The sequence below is a fragment of the Drosophila arizonae genome, chromosome 2 (genome assembly GCF_054131065.1).
Source record: "Drosophila arizonae isolate 15081-1271.41 chromosome 2, UAZ_ARI_1.0, whole genome shotgun sequence".
NCBI lineage: Eukaryota > Metazoa > Arthropoda > Insecta > Diptera > Drosophilidae > Drosophila > Drosophila arizonae.
In genome coordinates this window covers 33,622,194-33,641,147 of record NC_142922.1, presented here as the reverse complement: position 1 = coordinate 33,641,147, position 18,954 = coordinate 33,622,194, and the positions used below count along the sequence as shown (strand labels likewise).

General features: G+C 36.1%; 3 protein-coding genes across 5 annotated transcripts in view; all 3 read left to right on the top strand.

Annotated features, from left to right (window-relative positions):
* The first annotated feature begins 5,007 nt into the window (after positions 1-5,007).
* On the top strand, positions 5,008-6,846 carry LOC108620375 (alpha/beta hydrolase domain-containing protein 17B). Its single transcript, XM_018017284.2, has 4 exons — positions 5,008-5,764; positions 5,823-6,002; positions 6,104-6,236; positions 6,664-6,846. Exons 1-4 carry the CDS (start codon positions 5,301-5,303, stop codon positions 6,745-6,747), a joined length of 861 nt encoding a protein of 286 aa, XP_017872773.1. The 5' UTR covers positions 5,008-5,300; the 3' UTR covers positions 6,748-6,846.
* LOC108620364 (uncharacterized) lies at positions 6,776-18,915 on the top strand. Its single transcript, XM_089461908.1, has 2 exons — positions 6,776-6,916; positions 9,163-18,915. The coding sequence occupies exon 2, from the start codon at positions 9,246-9,248 to the stop codon at positions 10,902-10,904; it is 1,659 nt and encodes a 552-aa protein (XP_089318034.1). The 5' UTR covers positions 6,776-6,916; positions 9,163-9,245; the 3' UTR covers positions 10,905-18,915.
* Rat1 (5'-3' exoribonuclease 2 Rat1) overlaps positions 18,761-18,954 on the top strand; it is a 42,910-nt gene continuing 42,716 nt past the window's right edge. The window contains exon 1 of one of the 3 annotated variants that reach the window (XM_089461905.1): positions 18,761-18,901. Coding sequence is in view for 1 of the 3 variants with exons in the window: in XM_089461904.1 (XP_089318030.1) it covers positions 18,841-18,915 (75 nt within the window). In the remaining 2 variants the exon portion in view is untranslated. Of the gene's footprint in view, positions 18,916-18,954 lie in introns of all 3 variants that reach the window. The other 2 variants (XM_089461906.1, XM_089461904.1) reach the window with 2 other exon arrangements.

Here is an 18,954-nt window from a genome sequence, read left to right as displayed (position 1 = left end):
GCATTCCTATGAGCTCGGGAATGTTCCCGCTCTATAGCCAGCATAATTTCATTTTCGTCAACGATGTCTTTGACGAGCCTTTGCGCTATTCTAATTTTAAAAAGGGAAAATGTCTCTTGGTAACATTCTTGAAAAGACTGTAAATGATCGTCAGGAATCTTTACTCCATTAATGACTGTCGGACGTAGACGCTCTTTCAGTATCTCTCTCAAAGATCGTCTCGCGTCATCATTCAGAGGAATAATATGTCTAGTATAGCTGGGAAATGGCGTTTCAAGAGAATAAGTACTCGCATCGGAGTCGAAGATTATTTGATTTCTAAAGACGTTAATAGGAGCTTCTACACGAGGTACGAGGTCTGTCGCGTCCTGGAGTGCGCTATGCACTGTAGCTATGGAATCTGTATCTAGTGCGTTTAGCTGAAGTGGGAGGCGAGAAAGTGCGTCCGCCACTACGTTAGACTTCCCGGGTTTATAAAGTAACTCGCAATTGTACTCCTCGATTCTTGCCTTCCACCTTTTCAGTTTAGCATTATAGTTCGATGGGAACCCTCTTTGATTGTGAGGCTTTGACTCCTGCGCCTTCGCCTCTTGTCAGGTTGGTTAGGGGCTTTGCGATCTTTGCGTAATCTTGAATAAACTTCCTATAGTAGGAAGTCATACCAAGGAAACTCTTTAGTTCTTTGACGTTAGACGGCGGCGCCAATTTCTGAATAGCTTCAACTTTCTTGGCATCCGGTCTTATACCGTCGGAGGTGACAATGTAACCTAAGAACTCCACTTGAGTAGACAAGAAATGTGTCTTCTCGAGGTTAACTTTCAATTCCACTTCGCGAAGTGTTTTGAAAATCTGTCGCAAGTGTTCCCAGTGACTTTCATAGCTATCGCTGAAGACGATTATATCGTCTACATAAACGTAGCATATTTTACCAATAAATGGCCTGAGCACATCGTCGATCATGCGCTGAAATATGGCGGGGGCATTCCGCAGGCCGAAAGGCAATTGAGTAAACTCATATTTGCCATTTAGAGTCGAGAATGCCGTCTTCTGCATATCGGTTTCTTTCATTAGCACCTGATGAAATCCTGAAGTCAGGTCAAGTATCGTGAGCAACGATAAAGCTGCTTCGAATCTACCTAGAGACTCCCTCATTTCGGACAATTCCCTTTCGGACACGGACATTATTACCTTTTTCGAATGAAGATCAAGACAACAAGGATACAACAATATGATGCGAAAATACTAATTTGCTTTATCTGTTTTCTTTTTTTATTTTTTTATCTTGTTCTTTTTTTGTTTTTAGCCAAGAGGAGACAGTGCGTCACTTACCCAGTGTTGTTGTGGTCTTAATTCTTAAATGTGCGTGTGTCTGCTTGTGTATATATTCTCAGATCTGTTGAAGATATAAAGTTCGATTAGTGAAATACCAAAATAAGGTTGCAATTGAAAAGAAGAAAAAAAAACAAAAAAAATTTTTTTTTTTCTCTTTTTTTTTTTTTTTTTTTTTTTATTATTATTATATTATTTTCTTCAACTTTATTTATTTACTTTTTCCCAGTATTTTTATTTTTTTACTTATAGGGTATTTTTTAGTGTCATACACTTTTAGACAAAAACTTTATTCGTGCACAAGTGTGGGTTGCATTGTGCGCGCGTCAAAGTGGGGTGAGTTTGCACTTAACGGGAGGCCCTTATTATCCTTTTTAGCCTGTTACAGCCTACTGGGGTAAGGACGATTCCACGAACCGTTGGGCAGCCAAACGCAATGTCTCTTTTTAATTTCATTTTTCTTATTGCAAGGCCTTTCCAACGGCACACAGCACATCACCACACACTTTTATTCACATGAAACACAATTGCACTCACAGCACTTTGTTTTTGTTGTTTTGTTTCCCTTATGTTTTTTTTATTAAAATGCCACTTGCAGTTCGCAGCTGCCACAGTGGTTATCTCTTATTACTACAAATGCCACTTGCAGGTCGAAGCTGCCACAGTGGTTATCTCTTATACTAAAACTGAGACCACTATCGATCGCAGGATGTGTCGTTTTTATCAGTTTGGTGATCGAATGGCGGGGAGTCGAACCCCGACATTGAATATACAATGCCCACTAATACTTTTTAGCCATGACCATCTCAACTGCACTATTTCATTTAGGAAAAAAACATTTTTTTAATAATTCAGCTCGAATGTCACCGCACGACAGGGAGTCCAACCCCGACATCACACATTATAAGTGCACTGCCCACTAAATATTTGCCGCCGGCTTTTCGATTTTTTTTATTTTTTCATATCAGGCCGCGAAGGGAATCGAACCCACGCATCTCTTAGTATAGAGAATGCATACACATTTATCACAGCCTCTTTCATTTTTTATAACGACAGCACTCACAAATTCTCTTAATTATTTTAACATTTGAATTTATTTTATATAAGTGGAAAAAAATTCTTCACTTCATTGCGTCATATTACACTTGTTGTTATGCAGCTCTTCTTGTTTTTGTTTTTTTTTTTTTATTCTTTTTTGCTGCAATTATTTACTTGCATGCAGCGCTAGCGCAAAAGAGGGCAGCGAAAAAGAAAAAAAAAAAAACGAATGACACTATCACATTTCATTACTTGATATTTTGTTTTTGTTTCGTGTTTTTGCGTTTTTTTTTTCTCTTTTTCCATCACTCTTTTGTTGCAATTACGAAGAAAAAATTTTGATTTTATTTGATTTGTCTTGTATTTTAACTGCATAACAGTGGCACAATGAGAAATAAAAATTTTCCACTTTTTAATTTTCACTTTTTAATTTAATTTCATTCAGAGAATTGTGGCACTAATTACATTGTTTTATGACACATCACACAATCGAAGTGTTCCCTGCTCGGGCGCCAGTTAAGTAATGTGTTGTCGTTCTCATGAAGGACACTCACATTCCTAGATTCGTTTGAGTTGCTCACATGGGCGACAACCACGTATCTTGGAATACTTACTAAAGGATGCTGGTTGTGATGGACATGATCAAGTAAATGAGAACTCCAAGGGTCTTAATCAAACGTTATAAGTTTATTAATAAAGTATTTGTTAGTCTTTCTTGATCAGAGATAGAATGATCTTGATAACTCGGCGTGTCGTCTGGAACTGCCGTTTTTGTTGGCCAGTGGCCAGCTCCCCAGTTCTTCTTCCAGGCCTGGCGAGCTCGTCGCAGTCGCAGTCGCAGAGCCGCAGAAGCGGAGCAGCGGCGTATGCAACGTCAGCGTCCTATTCCAGCTGGCGTCATAGCGGAGCAACAACGGCATCAGCGGTTCTTAGCCGTTGAACTCTTGGCAGCATAAGCGGTTTCCAATAGGCACCGCTGAAGTTGCGCATTGGCTTCCGGTGTCAACTCGCCGCTTCAAGCGTCAGCGTAATCGCAACTGTGTTGCAATAGCTGGGTCGAAGTGGCGCAGCCGCTTAGATGTCAGCATAAATAGTTGTCAAGTGGGTAATTAAAGCGTAGGCGCGGTGGTATTAGGTTTGAGAGGTTGAGGGTAGGGGAAGAGAGGCAGTGCTGCGCACTGGATGGTGTTAACTTATATACTTTGTGGGGTCTGCCACGCCTCCTTCTGCCTGTCACATACTTTTAACAAAACCATTATACCCTGATTTCCCATTGAAAATGGGTTCAGGGTATAAAAAGCGGTTTCCACCAAATCCCATTAAAAGAGGCAGATGTCGATAAAATATATCGGCAAGATATGCTTTATATACATAGATGACATCATATTTAGCAAAGATGATGAAACACATGCCAAAAATCTCGACATAATTTTTCGAGCTCTTCAAGACTAACTATCTAACATGGCTAACATGGAATGCCAGTTAGACAAATGCGAGTTCATTAAAGACAAAGTAGAATTTCTCTTCTTTTTATACCCTGAATCCATTTTCAATGGGAAATCAGGGTACAATGGCTTTGTTAAATGTATGTAACAGGCAGAAGGAGGCGTGGAAGACCCCACAAACTATATATATTCTTGATCAGGGCGACGAGCTTCGTCGATTCGGCCCTGTCCGTCTGTCTGTCCGTCCGTCCGTATGAACGCAATTTTTTGGCGCTATTGAAGTTATACACTTGAAATTCGGAACCCATACTCGTGTACATCTCAGATATGCCAAAAATCATATTAGTTGAAGAGCTACTTTAAATTTGGAATGTAGATCCGCGTCGACCACTCACGACAACGAGCTATGTCGGATATATCTACGCCCATTGGGGCCGTGGTAAATCGGATAAAACTGTATATCCAAGAGACAACAATATCTATCATAGTAAATAAATTAAAAGGTAAGATAAAGGGTGAAAGTGTGGAAGTGCTTTCTTCGCAAATTATGAATATACAGCAGAAGGACAAAACTGCTAATTCATACAAGAAATTGAACTGTTAGCTAAGTTTTTTCATATTCTTTATGCGTATCAACGCTTTCATACCCTTCCCACGAATAACCATCGAAACGCTTACATTTTCTTTGCATGAGCGTGACAAACGCTTTTATGATTTCGGTATACCCTTCGCTCAAAAGGAAAGAGCTGGGATCGTCGCGAAAAATTTTCAATTTCTGTGCGCTGTTGCTATTCGAGAGACCATAAAGAGAGGGAGAGAGTGAGTAAGGGAAAAAGAGCGCATAACCGTGCTTCATATGATAATGTGCACATTGCGTGGCAGCAGTCGCAGCACACTGATTTTGTCGTGCCTTATTTTCACTGCTTGAGCCTCAGAAGACCGAGCCGACCAAATACGAAGTTGTCCGGTCTCTTCAGCGCATTTTTCCGGTGTTGAAAAAGTTTGTTCTACATGTCTAGTCTATGTGTTCTCTGGTTAGTGATATAACACACCATACTCTATTAATTTTAATTTTTGTTTGAATAGTGGTACAAATTATTGATCTTCGTGTTCTATTCTATGGTAACAATAAAACTGACAATAAATCCTCCGTGATTCGATATCATTTATAAAAAGAATCGATAGTTAAAGTGTTGATTGAACCTAATGGAATGGGAGCGTCAGAACATGCATATGTATAATATATGTACGGGCATTACACTTACAAATTGTTGTGACAGTGATTCAACTAAAAAACATGAGAATGCTCATCTTATAACGATTAAATATTAAATCTGTAATTAATTAATTATAATTTTCATTGTACAGCTTGACCAGCAAATTTTGAAATTTTTAAATAAATACGCTTCATAAAAGGCATTTGCTCGGGCTTATAAGTGAATTTAATTTAAGATCTTAATACTCCCTTGTGGGTTATATATATTGAGTATGTTTAGCATTAGTGAACTGTGCTGCATGTTCTGCTGCCCACCGTGTCCTGGACCAATCGCTGCTAAACTAGCTTTTCAACCGCCTGAGCCAACATACAAATTGACTGCTGCCGATGACACAAATATTAAATACAATTTACAACTGTATGATCGTGCTGAGTGGCAGTACTCGGAACGTGAGAAATCGAAAATTGAGGCATTTTTTACCCGTACATCGCGTGGAAATTTGATCACTTGCACATATGTTCGTTGCAGCAAAAATGCAAAATATACTCTGCTCTTTTCTCATGGAAATGCAGTTGATTTAGGACAAATGAGTAGCTTCTATCTGACTCTTGGCTCACAAATCAATTGCAATATATTTGGCTATGATTATTCGGGATATGGCATGAGCGGTGGAAAGCCTTCAGAAAAAAATTTATATGCAGATATCGAAGCTGCTTGGCAAGCGATGCGTACCAGGTAATAGATATGGGAATTAAACTCAATATAATGTTATATTAATTCCAGTTTTTTAAAGGTTAAACATTAGTCCAGAAACTATAATATTATATGGCCAGAGTATAGGAACAGTTCCAACTGTTGATTTAGCATCACGTTACGAAGTTGGTGCTGTTATACTTCATTCACCTTTGATGTCGGGTCTAAGAGTTGTTTTTAGGAACACAAAGAGAACTTGGTTTTTTGATGCTTTTCCCAGGTAAAGAATAATTAAAATAAATTTAAAAAAAAAAAAAAAAAAAAAAAAACGTTAATCTGCAAATCATTTAATTTAATTGCTTTATGATATACAAAAAATAGTATTGATAAAGTCGCAAAAGTGAAATCACCAGTTTTGGTTATTCATGGAACTGACGACGAGGTCATTGACTTTTCCCATGGAATTGGTATTTACGAGCGTTGTCCTAAGACTGTGGAACCATTTTGGGTGGAGGTAATAAAAAAATATTCCTATATATATATATTTAAAATTGTTTTTATATTAAAAAATTTTTTTTATTTATTTATTAATTTTTTTTTTTTTTTTTTTTTTTTTTTTTTTGTATAAATATAATAAAGATAACTTGCGCTCCCGTGCTCTTGATGAATATATGAAATTATTTTATTTTTTATTGGTCATTGTTTATAAATTTTTGAGAATTGTTTATATATATCAATTTTATAATTTTTAGTTTTAATAATTCCAATAAATGCAACAAAATATTAAATATGCCTGTACAAAATAGAAATCTGTGCTATTTAAAAACCTATTCAAGAATGAACGTACTCGAATATCAAAACTTCAGGTTACTTTTTAAAGTGTGATTACTTGTTTAACATATTGCTTTGTTATTTACTTCGAACTGATATGTTTATTTCAGGGAGCTGGCCATAATGATGTTGAACTACACCCGCAATACTACGAACGATTGAGAAAGTTTCTGTCCGTGGAATTAATTAAATGACAATTAAAGATAAATGTCGATGGAAGCGTTTGTAATAACACATCTGATGGAGCAACTAATTCGAATCCTTTGGCAGCAAGCTTAAAATTAAGTGAAAAACCTCCAACGACTCCGGACGCGACAGAAAATGAATCTAATAACAAAAAAATTAAGCATGATGATAATGATGGTTAGTAACAATAACACAAACAAAATAATTTTTATACATGCTTATTTTATGTGCACTTTCGGAAGTAATCTAGAATAAGTAATAACCAGATTTTTAATTATTACTATTATTATTTAATATATCTTCCGATTCCGTTCCAAACTATATACAATAATTTCCTAAGTATTGTATGATGTTAAACAATAAAAAGAATTTAAAGTGTAGGTTTTAAGATCTAAAAGTATAATATATATATTTTTAGATTAGCGCGAATTGCAATTCTTTGTCAGATAAGATACTACAAATTAGTCAAGCATTTCTTAAAATGTATATCCAAGATATTGATTCACTTCCAAACAAACAGCGACCGTAAGCTTGTATGTGTTCTTTTAAGATGTTCGAAAAACTCCATTTCAGCACCTTCACTCATTCACGAAAGTGAATTATATTGGTATATTGTGTATATGTATTGGTATATTGGTTTTGTGCAAGGTCCGTCTTGTCCGACCGTCTGTCTGTCTGTCCGTTCGTCCGTATGAACGCAATTTTTTCGGCGGATCAATGCGTAAGCATTCAAATTTTGTAATTAGGTTACTGTTAGCTCGTTCTAAGAACTGACCAAAAATGATGTGTCTACGCCCATTAGGGGCGTGAAAAATCGGGAAAAACTGAATTTTCTAAAGTAGAGCTAAACTTAACTGCCATATTGCTGATGGGATGTGAATGAGTATTCCGCAGTCGGGACCGCCCGACTGCAACGTTTTTACTTGTTGTTATTGGGTTTAGTCGATTTCTTAATAGTATTTATTTAATTCCTTTATACTATATATGATTTTAATATTTTTTCTCACTACTCACCGGAATAATTAAAGTATTGTACAAAACCCAAATATTCTTATGCCTGTACGCAGTACAAGTACATATGTAATTAATTTATCAATATTTAAAACCATTTTATTAATAATATTTCGACTTGGTTTCTTAAACTTTAAAATTAAACTCACCCTACAATTATGTATAATCTTGAAAACGTTTTATTCCGTTTTCAGTGTACTTATTATCAAATATATCCCGCTCTGCTTCTTATTTATTAATTTCTGATTGCAAAGACTTATATTATATATATATATATATATATATATATATATATATATATATATATATAATACCCCTTTAACGACTGCTATTTCAGTTATTCTTCGTGTACATAGTATGTACATGCACGAATACATTTAAAACGCTAAACGAGACACTCGTGTTTTGGTAGTGCTTGCTGGCTCACTGTCTCTCAAGCATCGCGGACGAACGAAACAAATCGAGCTATGCTTACATACCGAAAAGTTTGGTATGCAAATGCTTGTACAATAAAGAAAGAGCTCGCAAATGAGAGTTCGTATATGCTTTGCTTCGTATCATAACCGAAAAGCTTGTGCAGTCACGAAGAACAAAGAGTGACGCTCAGAGCGAGACGTGTCTGCACAATTATTTTGGTTATGATGCGAAGAAGAGCATAAACGAAAAAACGATCAACTCTCATTTGCAAGCTCTGGTAAAAAGTAAAGTAAAACAGAATACTTGGCGACTTTGAGTACCATTCGTTTCGTTTTGCAGCAATGCTGCGACGCTCAAACACTTGCAAATATCTGTATATTTGGAAGACGACCGCAAGCGAACATACCCATGCAGGCTTCTAGGACATACATACACACAGACACTCGCGTACGCATAAACACGCATGAATTGCAGAGTGGGCTTATTATGGGAACTTAATTGTTTAATACTTTTCTTGTGGATGGACTATCTTTATGAAACTTGTAGATCGTGATTATAGCTTAAATGCGCCTTTTACAAATTAAGTGGCGAGGGGGTTGATATAATGGTAGGGGGTGAGTTATATTAAAAATCTAAGTTCTATAAAGTAGATATACATAAATCTACATTTTCAATTAAGCTACTCTGCTTTAAAGATGAAAAAGAGATGTAATTAAATAACTGATTTTTGCTAATGTTTTTAATCGTTAGTAAAATACTGGGATAAGTTATTGATTTTTGCAGATAAACAGAATATCCGGGCTATATTTACGGACATTTTAAAAACAATGGGTTCAGGGTATAAACATAAAAACAAAATATATACGTGTGTCTAAGTTTATTATATTATTGCTTATATTATTGATTATAATAATTTAATTTACAATTAGAAGAATTTAGCAATTTTTTGGCTTGATTTTTTGACATAAAAGTATTAAACAATGATATCGTTTCAGGTCTTTCAACATCCAATTCGACTACGTCAAAAATTGTTGCAGAAAAGTTTCTCTAGCAAAAAAAATCGGGCTACACCGATATCATGGCCCAAAGCATGTGTTCTTCACAACAATCAGATATTACCTTTTCAAATGAATATGAAAAAATTGACTCTAAAAAACTCGAAAATCGCTCAATATATATCATTAAAAATACAGATGAAATGCAATTAAGCAGCTTTAAGCAACTTTGTAATCCTGCTCCGACACTTCCTATACATTCTCCACATTCTCCCGGTCATCTCAATCCATATCCTAATACTCAGCAAAGAAAACTGTCAGCTAGGTACATAGATAATAAAATTATCAAACAAAAGTCTGCAAAAAAAACAATTATCGTTCAAGAAATTTCTGAAAATCCAGTTTGTTTCAGTGAAGAAGAGATACTAGCAACAACAGCTCATTCTAGTAAGATATGTAGATTTACAAAATCAATAAACCAAAATGATTATTTAGGAAACTCTGCAATGAAATATATTCTTAATGATAATCCGAAGAGAAATTTCTTGAATTCGATGCTTGAGAACATGCCGAATCAAAAGGATATGAGTACTATGGAAGAAACACATTTACGTAAAAAGGAAATGTCAACAAGTGATTTAAAATTTACAAAAATTTCTTCAGATGTAAATCAGAAACCTAAAAGTTCTCTTGAGGCTCAAGACAATCATAATAGACATCAATTTATTTTCAAAATTAGTAAATCTGAGCAGACATCGCCAAATATCATTTATAAAAACTCGATTTTTGACTATAGTTATAACAAAAGAAGTACGGATTCTCTGCTACGAGTTTCAGGTATAGACCCATGGATAAAGAAAACTGACGTGTCAGATTATGGGTTAGTTGAAGTTGGGAAAAGTACAGCGGATCCTTGGGTCAAGCGTGCAAGCATTGCTTACAAAAAAACAGCTTTTAGTAAAGAAAAATGTCAAAATGGGAATGTAAGATCAGGTTGTGCAAAAGCAGATTTTGTTCCGGAAACAAAAAAAAAAACTTACTTAAAACCAGATATGCCACATCAACAAAAATGTAGAAATGGGGAATCGGTACTTTCAGCACCTCCTTCTCCTAGTCTAAAAAATACGTTTAATAATATCTGTAACATACATTATTCACAAAAGAAAAGTTTTCCGACAAAATCAGCCAGTTTTTCACCAGCTAAAGGTAAACCATTGCTGAGTTCATTTGAAGATTCTTTATATGTCAATTTAACATCACTTCAATCAGTATCAATAAATTCAAATTCTGTTACAAATCCAAATCAATTAAGAGACACAGAAAATAGAAATTCCTATCGCTTAAATGTAAATAATTCCAATAATTTACTCAGTAGACACAGCTTTTCTTCTTCAATTTCTAAACCGTCTAAAGATGAACTTCAATTAAATATTTGTCGTCTATCGGAACAAATGGGTCGAATGGACAATGTACAACTTTTATTGAGTAATGATAGCAGTGTTAATAATCAAGAATATGCTGTGGGAGAAACTTTTGCCCAAAGAGCACAAATTTACGAATTTCCCGCGACACCCACAGAATCGGATATAACGGATAAAACAGGCTTTGAAGATATATTGAAATTTAAGAAAGACGGCGGTCGCAGTGCTAAATACAACCCTAAAATTTCAACAGTTGTAGATAAAACAGAGTTGTATATTAGTCATCAGAAGCCAAAACCCATGCCCGAAACCACCTGTTAAACCATTGTTCGAAATTGGATTCTCAAGATGTGCTTGCGTATTTGTGTATGTTTATATATTCGAATCAAAATATGTTAGAATAAATAATGGCATAAATAAATGTATTAATATCAGTTTTATTTAAGCCTGCAAGCTTCACAGTATAAATGCATTTATATAAAATTGGAATGCTTATACATTCCTAATAAAAACACATTATTTTAAGTTGTAGGTTAAAAATATTTGAAAAAACAATGCTTATGTTCTTATGTATTATTTTATCATAGGTATAATTTTTGTAAATCTATTTAATTCATTGTAATAAAGACCTATTTAAGCAATCATACAATTTACAATTCCAAATATTTCCAAGGCAATTGAATTCCTTATTATAGAAGACAATTCTCTGTTCGATACAATTATAATACTCTATTACTATTATAAGAAAACTTTACTCGGGGCACCTAACTAAAGTATCCCTGGATCCCAGTAACTTTGTGTTATCAAATATGCTTATTTATTAAACCAGAAAAAATGTATACCACTCAATACCCTTCTGGCGAAACTAGCTTGAAAGATGTAGAAGATATAATTATACCCTGAGCCCATTGAAAATGGGAAATCAGGTTATAATGGTTCTGTGAAAAGTATGTAACAGGCATGAACCCATTTCAATGGGAAATCAGGGTATAATGGTTTTGTTGAAATGTATGTAACACGCAGAAGGAGGCGTGGCAGACACCACAAAATATATTTATTCTTGATCAGGGCGACGAGTTGAGTTGATTTACCCCTGTCCGTCTGTCTGTCACTATATTTGAACGCGTCGATTTCAGAAGATACAAGAGCTAGAGACCTCAATTTTTGTTTGTAAAATGTCCGTGTATACCATGCGGATATTGAGTTTTGCTTAAAAAATCCTCCCGATATTTTTATCGATAAAAAACCTTATCGAAAATCAGTTATGAAATTATATCTCCTACAACTTCAAAGCTAGTCTCCAAATTTTCAATGTAGATTTATGTATATCACTAACCAGAGAACACATAGACTAGACATGTAGAACGAACTTTTTCAACACCAAAAAAATGCGCTGAGGAGACTACACAACTTCGTATATGCTTGAGGCTCAAACAGTGAAAATATTGCACGACAAAATCAGTGTACTGCAAGCGCTCAAACGAAATGGTGCCATTTTTATATGAAGCACGGCTATGCGCTATTTGTCCTACTCTTTCTCACTCTCACTCTATCTCTCTCTATTGAAATTTGTTCGCGACGATCCCAGCTCTTTCCTTTTGAGTGAAGGGTATACCGAAATCATAAAAGCGTTTGTCACGCTCATGCAAAGAAAATGTAAGCGTTTCGATGGTTATTCGTGGGAAGGGTATGAAAGCGTTGATGTGCATAAAGAATATGATTTCGCGACAGGCAAGCACACACAGACTTACAGTCTCTGGAAACATGTGTGAGCATTTGTGGCTTGTGTGCGTAACGTTCGCTGCCTGAGCAAATTATAATGCCCAAAATTTACCGTTGATCGGCCTTTGAGGGAGCACATACATTTGCATACATATGTGTATGTATGTATGAGATGGGATGATATTTGTCTAGCGATTCAGTAGCTTGTCAATTTTGTATGGTTTGAATTGTAGAGTGACTGTCAAATGAGCCTTTATGACTTAATCAGTAATTTTGGCAATAAAGATCATTTCGACATGTGTATTTCATTTCCACTTGAAGTTTTTATAGTCCACTAGTCAATATATTGCGAAGCATTTAATAAACTTATTAGTATACCTCGATAAAAATTTTTCGGTTGAAATTTGAATAAAATATGTAATTATCTATATTAGATATATAGAGAGTTGTGTAAAAGTGCTCCTCCACTTATAACTCGAGATTTACTGGACCAATTTTCATGGTTTTTGATTTGTTGGATTTGACAACAGTGACAGTTTTCGGTCCTGCTCTCATATTATACAATAGTATACATAGAAGTAAATAAACAAATGAAGTCAGTCAGTCAGCCTCAGGCGAACCTGACTATTCATAAAATAAGCACATTTGATAAAAATAATACGCGTGTGTACAGAAGCGAAATATCCCGAAAGTTCAGGTATTTGTTTGTCTCAAACATAAATTTGTGTAAATTAATTATATTTATATTTCTCGATTGTTTTATATGGTTTTGTACGAGGGCATATTCAGTATTACTATTAATAACAAGTTAAACAAGTAAGAAAATTCTAGTCGAGAGTGCTCGACTAGATACTACCCTGAACCCAACAAATAAAAATGCTCATTTAGTATGGCTGAAATTTCAATTTCGATGTATTTAAATATATAAATCAAATACCAAACTCAGTTAATAAAATATAAAAATATTTTGAAACATTAAAAAAAAAAAACAAGTAAGAAAGCTCTAGTCGAGACTGCTCGACTACGAGATCCCCTGAGCCCTTGGAGTGTTAGCTATTTCAATAATTTTTCGCGTCTTTCAGCTTATACAAGAAACACGCACGCACACACACACGCGCGTACGCACACACAGGCATACATACACACACACGCATACAGACACAAACGCATACACACACTCAAATACACACACACATACACAAACACATACACACACATACACAAACACATACACACACAAGCATAACATACATACACACACGCTTAAACACGCAGGGGTTCAGTGTGCGCTTACTATGAGAACTTAATTGTTTAATAACTTTTTTGTGGACGTACGATCTTCATGAAACTTTCAGATTATGATTATAACATGAATATGCATGTAACTGCCAAAGCACAAGTCTCTAGTATTTGAAATACGCTTTTTACAAAAGTGAGGGTGAGGGGGTGAATTTAGAGGTGGGGGGTAAATTTTAACAAAAACCGAAATTGTATAAATTGTATAATTGTATTGTATAATTGTATTTGGAGACTCTAGCAGTAAAGGTGTAGAAGATATAATTTTATAACTAGTTTTCGATAAGGTTTTTTATCGATAAAAAAAAGATCGGGATGAGTTATCGATTTTTAATGATAAACTCGATATCCGCGCTGTAATTACGAACATTTTACAAAAATATTGAAGTCTCTAGCTCTTATATCTTCGGAAATCGACGCGTTCAAACATACGGACAGACGGACAGACAGACAAACGGACAGGGCCAAATCAACTCAGCTCGTCACCCTGATCAAGAATATATATACTTTGTGGGGTCTGCCACGCCTCCTTCTGCCTGTTACATACATTTCAACAAAACCATTATACCCTGATTTCCCATTTTCAATGGGTTCAGGGTATAACAAGTAAGAAAGCTCTAGTCGAGACTGCTCGACTACGAGATCCCCTGAACCCTTGGAGTAATAGCTATTTCAATAATTTTTCGCGTCTTTCAGCTTACACACGCACACACACACACACACGCACGCACGCACACACAGGCATACACAAAGAATTACATACATATACACACACAAGCATAAACACGCATGGGCGGCAGTGAGCGCTTACTATGAGAACTCAATTGTTTAATAACTTTTTTTGTGGACATACGATCTTCATGAAACTTTCAGATTATGATTATAACATGGATATGCATGTAATTGCCAAAGCACAAGTCTCTAGTATTTGAAATACGCTTTTTACAAAAGTGAGGGTAAGGGGGTGAATTTAGAGGTGGGGGGTAAATTTTAACAAAAATCGAAATTGTATAACTTGCATATAAGCATACATTAAAAATTTGGACACTCTAGCAATAAAGGTGTAGAAGATATAATTTTATAACTGGTTTTCGATAAGGTTTTTTATCGATAAAAAAGATCGGGATGAGTTATCGATTTTTAATGATAAACTTGATATGCGCGCTGTAATTACTGACATTTATGAAAATATAAAAATATTTTGAAACAATTAAAAGAAATCAACATCAGTGTTGCACCGATCGGGATTCGAACCGCGACTTCTTGATCGAGCGTCATGCAGCTAACACACTAGGCCACCCCACTCCTGCTGGTGGCGCTGGCAAAACTCAAATAGATTCACTGCTGCTGCGCCATCTACCAAAACTAAACGAAACTAAAATTCAACGAATGTTTTTGTTGTAGCTGCTGCACGTGCGTTTGTTAATTGGCCAAATATTTGATTATTTTTTATTAATTTTTGACTGAACGGAATTTAATGAAACTTTCAGCATATGATCTACATATTATATTGAATATTTGAGAAATTTTAAAAAAAGAAAAATCATTCACAATTAGCTATAGAGGCATCTGATTTGAACTTGAATGTTTTTACTCGATAAAAACATAACTGGGTGATTTATCTAATTTTAAAAGCAAACTCGACGTCCGCGCTGTATATACGGTCATTTTAAAAAAAATTCAAGTCTCTAGCTCTTATATCTTCGGAAATCGACGCGTTCAAACATACGGACAGACGGACAGACGGACGGACGGACAGACGGACAGACAGACAGACGGACAGGGCCAAATCAACTCAGCTCGTCGCCCTGATCAAGAATATATATACTTTGTGGGGTCTGCCACGCCTCCTTCTGCCTGTTACATACATTTCAACAAAACCATTATACCCTGATTTCCCATTTTCAATGGGTTCAGGGTATAATTAACACCAGTTGCATCGATCGGGATTCGAACCGCGACTTCTCGATCGAGCGTCATGCAGCTAACACACTAGGCCACCCCACTCCTGCTGGTGGCGCTGGCAAAACTCAAATAGATTCACTGCTGCTGCGCCATCTACAAAAACTAAATGAAACTAACAGCTGATGTGATTCAACGAATGTTTTTGTTGTAGCTGCTGCATATGATCTACATATTATATTGAATATTTGAGAAATTTAAAAAAAAGAAAAATCATTCACAATTAGCTATAGAGGCATCTGATTTGAACTTGAATGTTTTTACTCGATAAAAACATAACGGGATGATTTATCGAATTTTAAAAGCAAACTCGACGTTCGCGCTGTATATACGGTCATTTTAAAAAAAATTCAAGTCTCTAGCTCTTATATCTTCGGAAATCGACGCGTTCAAACATACGGACAGACGGACAGACGGACAGACAGACAGACGGACAGGGCCAAATCGACTCAGCTCGTCGCCCTGATCATGAATATATATACTTTGTGGGGTCTGCCACGCCTCCTTCTGCCTGTTACATACATTTCAACAAAACCATTATACCCTGATTTCCCATTTTCAATGGGTTCAGGGTATAAAAAGCTCTAGTCGAGACTGCTCAACTACGAGATCCCCTGAACCCTTGGAGCAATAGATATTTCAATAATTTTTCGCGTCTTTCAGCTTACACAAGAAACACGCACACACACACAGGCACGTAGGCACACACAGGCATACATACACACACACGCTTACAGACACAAACGCATACACTCACATATACACACACATACACAAACACATACATACACATACACAAACACATACACACACATACACAAACACATACACACACAAGCACCCACGCATAAACACGCATGGGCTGCAGTGTGCGCTTACTATGAGAACTTAATTGCTTAATAACTTTTTTTATGGACGTACGATCTTCATGAAACTTTCAGATTATGATTATAACATGAATATGCATGCAATTGCCAAAGCACAATTCTCTAGTATTTTGAAATACGCTTTTTACAAAAGTGATGGTGAGGGGGTGAATTTAAAAATGGGGGGTACATTTTAACAAAAACCGAAATTGTATAAATTGCATATAAGCATACATTAAAAATTTGGAGACTCTAGCAATAAAGGTGTAGAAGATATAATTGTATAACTGGTTTTCGATAAGGTTTTTTATCGATAAAAAAAGATCGGGATGAGTTTTCGATTTTTAATGATAAACTTGATATGCGCGCTGTAATTACGGAAATTTAAAAAAAAATTTGAAGTCTTTAGCTCTTATATCTTCTAAAATCGACGCGTTCATACATACGGACAGACGGACGGACAGACAAACGGACAGGGCCAAATCAACTCAGCTCGTCGCCCTGATCTAGAATATATATACTTTGTGGGGTCTGCCACGCCTACTTCTCCCTGTTACATACATTTCAACAAAACCATTATACCCTGATTTCCCATTTTCAATGGGTTCAGGGTATAAAAATGCCGCGTCCTAGAAGATCTAATCTTTCCCGGCGGACCCATAATGCAATTAAGCAACGGAATATCGCGAGTGAATTATCTGACAAAGAACGAGAAATCGCCCGAGAAGGGCGCCGCGTTAGTACCCAACAAAGAAGGGGCTTAATTCGTGCTTCTCAAAGGAAGGCAGCCCGTGAAACGGCAATAAGAAATGGTTCAAGGATTGATTTGAATCGAGCAGCGTTTCGATATGATTGCACCATTGACTACAGTTAGAATCGTTTAGTTTGCATTGGACCAATGGACGTTGTTTGCCAGCATTGTGGCGCATTGAAGTTTCCTGACGCCCGGTTTGTGCTGCCTTAGTGGTAAAGTGACAATACCATTAGTGGTCCCGCCACCAGAGCCATTGCGTTCCCTGCTTTATGGCGAAGCACTGGAATCACGACATTTTCTAGCGAGCACTCAAAAATACAATGCCTGTTTCCAAATGACTTCATTTGGGGCGGAAATTATTGGAGGTGGATATAATAAGGTAATTTACGTTAAAAACTTTATTTTCTATGATTGTAAAAAAAATAATAATTTGGAATAATGTGAAATGCTTCACGAACATCATGCATTGGTCAATCTGTTCAAGACTGCTTTAGAGCGAATGCCAAGAGATGACTATAAAGTAGTAATCAGAGCAGATAAAAGACCAGCTGGAACACATGAACGCACATTTAATGCTCCAACAATCAATGAAGTGGCAATCCTGATTGTTGGTGAAAGCTTGGATGCACGCGATATTGTGCTTACACGACGCAGTACTGGGCAACTACAAATAATATCTGAAACGCACCGTTCATATGACGCTTTACAATACCCGCTGATGTTTGGGTACAAACATTTCATTCTGTTTGCTTTTGGTACACAAAAAATGTTATCACTCTTAATTTAGTAGAGAGCAGCTGTAAGAGTCGTAAACCTAAAAGGGGTTCTAAAATACAATTTTTACTGTATTTGTTTCAGATGAGGAAACTGCCAAGAAGGTTAGTTCGACGAATTATTACGTATATCGTTTGATGATTCGTGAAAATTCTGACAATTATTTGTTGCGATTTCGTCGACTGTTTCAACAATACTGCGTTGACATGTAGGTGAAAATCGATTCGGAGCGCCTGATATTCATTCGTGACAAACGCTTTTATGATTTCGGTATACCCTTCACTCAAGAGGAAAGAACTGGGATCGTCGCGAACAATTTTCAATTTCTGTGCGCTGCTGCTATTTGAGAGACCATAGAGAGAGAGTGAGCATAAAGAGAGGGAGAGAGTGAGGAAGGGAAAATGAGCGCATAACCGTGCTTCATTTGATAATGTTTGCATTTCGTGGCAGCAGTCGCAGCGCACTGATTTTGTCTTGCCTTATTTTCACTGCTTGAGCTTCAAACGACCGAGTCTTTGGTCGGCTCGATGTTGTCCGGTCTCTTCAGCGCATTTTTTCGGTGTTGAAAAAGTTTGTTCTACATGTCTAGTCTATGTGTTCTCTGGTTAGTGGCGCTAGTTAGTAAGACCATCAAATATTCAGTTTGAAATATATTTTAACGCTGAACGGAATGAAACAGAAACAAAATATATCAAACCGATAAATCTTGAATGCGTTTTAAAATGTGTAGAGGTGGAAACTCGGATTTAATAATATCGATACTAATTTTAGATCACAAGTTTCTAGCTCTGGATATTTTTCCGGTTAGTTTTATTGTTGTCATTTATTTTACAGCTTCAATAAGTGTCTTGGCTACTAAGATTCAGAGACTTAACATATAAAAATGGGAGTACCAGCGTTTTTCCGATGGCTAAGCAAGAAATATCCATGTGTCATTATAGAATGTAATGAAAATAAGGTAAATTTGCGATGGGTATGTTTTGAATCTGTATTTATA

Coding starts and splice junctions, on each gene's coding strand:
- LOC108620375 (XM_018017284.2), top strand. CDS start 5,301: ATGTTTAGCATTAGTGAACTGTGCTGCATGTTCTGCTGCCCACCGTGT. Junction 5,765..5,822: donor TGGCAAGCGATGCGTACCAG/GTAATAGATATG, acceptor AGTTTTTTAAAG/GTTAAACATTAGTCCAGAAA. Junction 6,237..6,663: donor TGGAACCATTTTGGGTGGAG/GTAATAAAAAAA, acceptor TGTTTATTTCAG/GGAGCTGGCCATAATGATGT.
- LOC108620364 (XM_089461908.1), top strand. CDS start 9,246: ATGGCCCAAAGCATGTGTTCTTCACAACAATCAGATATTACCTTTTCA.